The 3,860-nt window shown below is 34.0% G+C and overlaps 1 protein-coding gene across 1 annotated transcript in view; it reads right to left on the reverse strand.

Moving 5' to 3' along the window:
* Positions 1-3,101, reverse strand: part of LOC107807057 (protein TIFY 6B) — a 4,426-nt gene extending 1,325 nt beyond the window's left edge. The window contains exons 1-4 of the mRNA XM_016631344.2: positions 2,735-3,101; positions 694-890; positions 276-577; positions 24-114 (exon numbers count right to left, since the gene is read on the reverse strand). Coding sequence (XP_016486830.1) covers positions 24-114; positions 276-577; positions 694-890; positions 2,735-2,801 — 657 coding nt within the window. The 5' untranslated portion in view covers positions 2,802-3,101. The remainder of the gene's footprint in view (positions 1-23; positions 115-275; positions 578-693; positions 891-2,734) is intronic.
* Between the last annotated feature and the right edge of the window lie 759 nt (positions 3,102-3,860).

Consider the following 3,860-nt stretch of genomic DNA (forward strand, 5'->3'; position numbering starts at 1 on the left):
TTACAAGATCTAGAGCATTTTACCTTCTCTGGAGAAATATTGTCGTAAACACTGACTGAACCAGCATAAAAGATGGTTAGCTGAGCAGGTCCAGCTGAAGTCTTGGGAGCACCCCTACACCACAGATATCATGTCAGTAAAATGTCATTGATATTTCTGTGGCTATAATATAAAAACGTGTCGCTCTTCTAGAAATCGTACATATATAAAAAATGAAACAGAAAGTACTTTCCTAAGTTAACTTTTATAAAGGCTAGCTGTAGCTAGTAACATACCTCAATTCAGTAGTGCCCACAACACCATTGCGAGTCGGAAGAATGGAAATGGGGCTTGTTATTTGGGCTCCTTTAGCAGGATTTTGATTTACTATAGAAATCAAATTCTGTCCAGCAGAAGAAATTAAGGGCTGACGACCATGCATATTGCTCGTAGATACAGAAATCTGATGTGTTTGATTAGCAACTGGGAGTACTCTGACTTCATGAGATTGCTGAACTGAATTTGTACCAATTTTATGTGGAGGGTAAGTTGTCATTGTATAGTTCGTTATTCCTTGCTTTTCAAGCATCATATTTTTCTGAAATTTACAGGAATAACTTGTAATGTCATTCTTCTCTCTGTCGTTCCAATTTTATACATAAATACAGGTGGCGTTATGAGATAGTAACACGTTACGAAGCTCCATAAACAAACCTGTGTTACAGCAGTGTATGGTCGATGAATTGAGTCAACAGCTTCGTGACTTGTGGTTATAGTTACCAATCCAGCTGATGCAAGAGAATCAAAACCAGTCTTAGGAGTATTCCCTTGAGCATCTTTGAATGAAAGGTATTGAGGAGGAGCCTTGTTAGAGAATGACCTCTGCAATATAGCCGAACTTCTGGCCATTGCTGCAAAATTATAACACAAGAGAATAAGATACCAGCTTAATAGTCGCATCAACAAAAATAGCGTACCCAGCGAAATCTTACTAAGTGGGGTTTGGGGATGGTAGATTGTACGCTGACCTTACCCCTACCTTGTAGAGATAGAGAGGTTGTTTTCGATACACCCGTCTCAAAGACTTAATAGTCTTAGAATTTGTTGAGGGCATAGAAATGGTTTGATCGTATACCAACTGGATTTGACGTATACCAACTGGATTTGACTTATATACATCAAAAATTAATTCATGTACTAGTTATTTTTAGGTAACGAGATTGTGTATGAAAAATTACAATACGAGTGTATAGAGGGTAAATTCATTAGAAATACCAAGTTCAACTATTAACTCTTATCATATGCAGATTTGTTGTACTAATTACAATAAACAACAACTCGGTAAATTGGGCAAAGTGCAGGTTTAGTAAAGACTGACGAGTAGCCAACACATCAAACAATATAATAATGTCATAACCTCTGTAACTTTGGCAAGCACTTTTTCCCTTTTAATAGTATAGTAAATAGTAATGAAAAATGCTACTCAGATGAATAATCCAAAGTACTCTATTAATGCAGCTGAAGAAAGGAGGGTGAACATGTGCATCCAATTTAAATATAAGCTGCAAAGAGCATCTGATGCGAGATAAAAAATATAATATTGTGTTTATTAATGCAAGATCTGGTCAAAAGAGTTAAACAAATTATTTTATGCATTTTGGTCTGCATTCTAAATCTAGTGGTGGACAAAACGTAATTGTTTATTCCTGTACGTTAAATATAAAAAGGCATCAGCAGAATGTCATCTTATTTTAATTTTGAACTTAAGTTTTATGCAAGGTAAATATTTTAAAATATATATATAAAAAAATCTAGATCTGACCTATCAACTAATTACATGTAAATTTTCATAATAAGATCTATAACATAAATAATAACTAACATGCTATAATAGATTAAGTTACATATAAACAAATTTAATGATATCAACCTATAAAACTTAAATCATTGGTGCATGCTATAAGTAATGTACGTCAGTGGCGGAGGCACAGTACCGGATGCGGTTTCGGCCGAACTTAATAATTTTTTTCAAACCATATATTTGTCTTAAAAAATCCTTTGGATATGTAAAACTTATTAATTTAGAACCCAGTAACTTGAAAAGATTACAATCGAGGTTCAAATCTTGGGTCCGCCTACTTTTATGTACGATATCCAACTCAAACATGAAAAGAAAAAAAAGGATTGCAAAAGTAAACCGTGTTGAAAGGAATCCAACTTAAGAAACACCAAAACCTTTGTTTGCATAACCAGCATCACAAAAGTAAAAGGCCTTCTTTTATTTTTCCAGTTGAAGCATTCTTGTTGTGAAAGACTGTAGCTAAAAATATACAATCTTATTATGAATACTACACAAACCAAGATTTAAACCATGTTTTGACCTACATGAAAATACCCATAAGCTCGGTTTGGGAGCTGAGCAAAAATGAAAAAGAAAAAAGAGGTAAACTCCATTTTTTGATTTAGTTTTTTGAGAATATCCATATAGAGTCAAAGCTCATTTACGTTGCAGAGGTTTTTAATTAACAGTACTAAATTAAATCTAAAAAGGGACAAAAACAAAAACCATAACTAACAGATTCATTATAAGTTCAGGCCGGAGAAGCACCTACAAATGTTTGCATTAGGTTAGGCTGTCTACATCATACCCCGTAGGGGTGCGGCCCTTCCCAGACCCTGTATAAATGCGAGATGCTTTGTGCATCGGGCTGTACAAAGAAGAAACGTGAATAAAAGGAGCAGAAGATTATGATACCTGGATCTGTGGCTGGTTCTTCAGGTATTTCTTGTTTTACAGCCAACCCCATGAAATCTCTCTCCATTTCTTCACTATTCCAACTTCAGAAATTTGAGATATATCTTACAGGATAATTAACAGTTGTTCGGAAGTAGAATTCTTTGATTAATTGAAAAAAAAGAAAAGGAAATAGCTACTTCTGGTGGGAAGAAAAATGAAAGGAGAGGGAAATAGAGATAGAAAGATTTTAAATGAAGCTTCAACTTGATTCATTTATAACGATTCGTCTCATATTTATTCTTTATTCTAATAATTTCATCAGTATTTTAGTTGGTCTTGTGTATGAAGTTTTCATATTCTCTAGAAAAATATAAAGTTCTGCAGCTGTACTAACATTGATGCATGCACAAGGTTTTTTGAAGACATGAACTTTTAATAAGTAAATTATATTTGTTAATGTTTGATTATTCAAAGTACATATTTTATGATTAATGGTACATGACGACTTATATATCGATTATATTCTTTAATTATTTTACAAGAAATTATAATAGTCAACTAATTACATATTGAAGCGAGTAGCATACTTTTTCTATGAGATTCGTTTGAACATTTTCGGAGTACGAAGGTCAATTTGACTAATTTTCCAAGTAAATTTGAATATAGATTCTTTAAGTTTTTTGAATTAAAATTTACATATTTAGAAACTTCATAAAAAATAATATTAGTGATGTTTGGCATATTTCGATATGTGTTGATGTTACTTTACCCATGTTTTAACCGCTTCTTGATGTTATTTGATCTTTAAAATGCCCAACATGGTTTAATTATTGATTTTATAACTAATTGAGTCATGTGTGGTGAATTAGGGTGTGTGGAGTGCAAAAATATGAAGAAAAGGTGCTCTAGGTAAGGAAGAGAGATTGGATGCGTCGCATCCAATCTAGAAAAAGATCAGTTCGCGCACCCTTAGCAGTGAAGTCAGCCCATAGCATCCGTCATAGCATCCGCACCTATGCAAAGCTGAGAAATAGAGGACAAGGTGGATGCGTCGCATCCACCTTCGCAGGCAAAATTGAAATGGAGGACGAGGTGGATGCGTCGCATCCACCCTAGCATCAATCCCTGAAGCTGATTTGGATTA

This window comes from Nicotiana tabacum, chromosome 22 (genome assembly GCF_000715075.1).
Source record: "Nicotiana tabacum cultivar K326 chromosome 22, ASM71507v2, whole genome shotgun sequence".
Lineage (NCBI taxonomy): Eukaryota > Viridiplantae > Streptophyta > Magnoliopsida > Solanales > Solanaceae > Nicotiana > Nicotiana tabacum.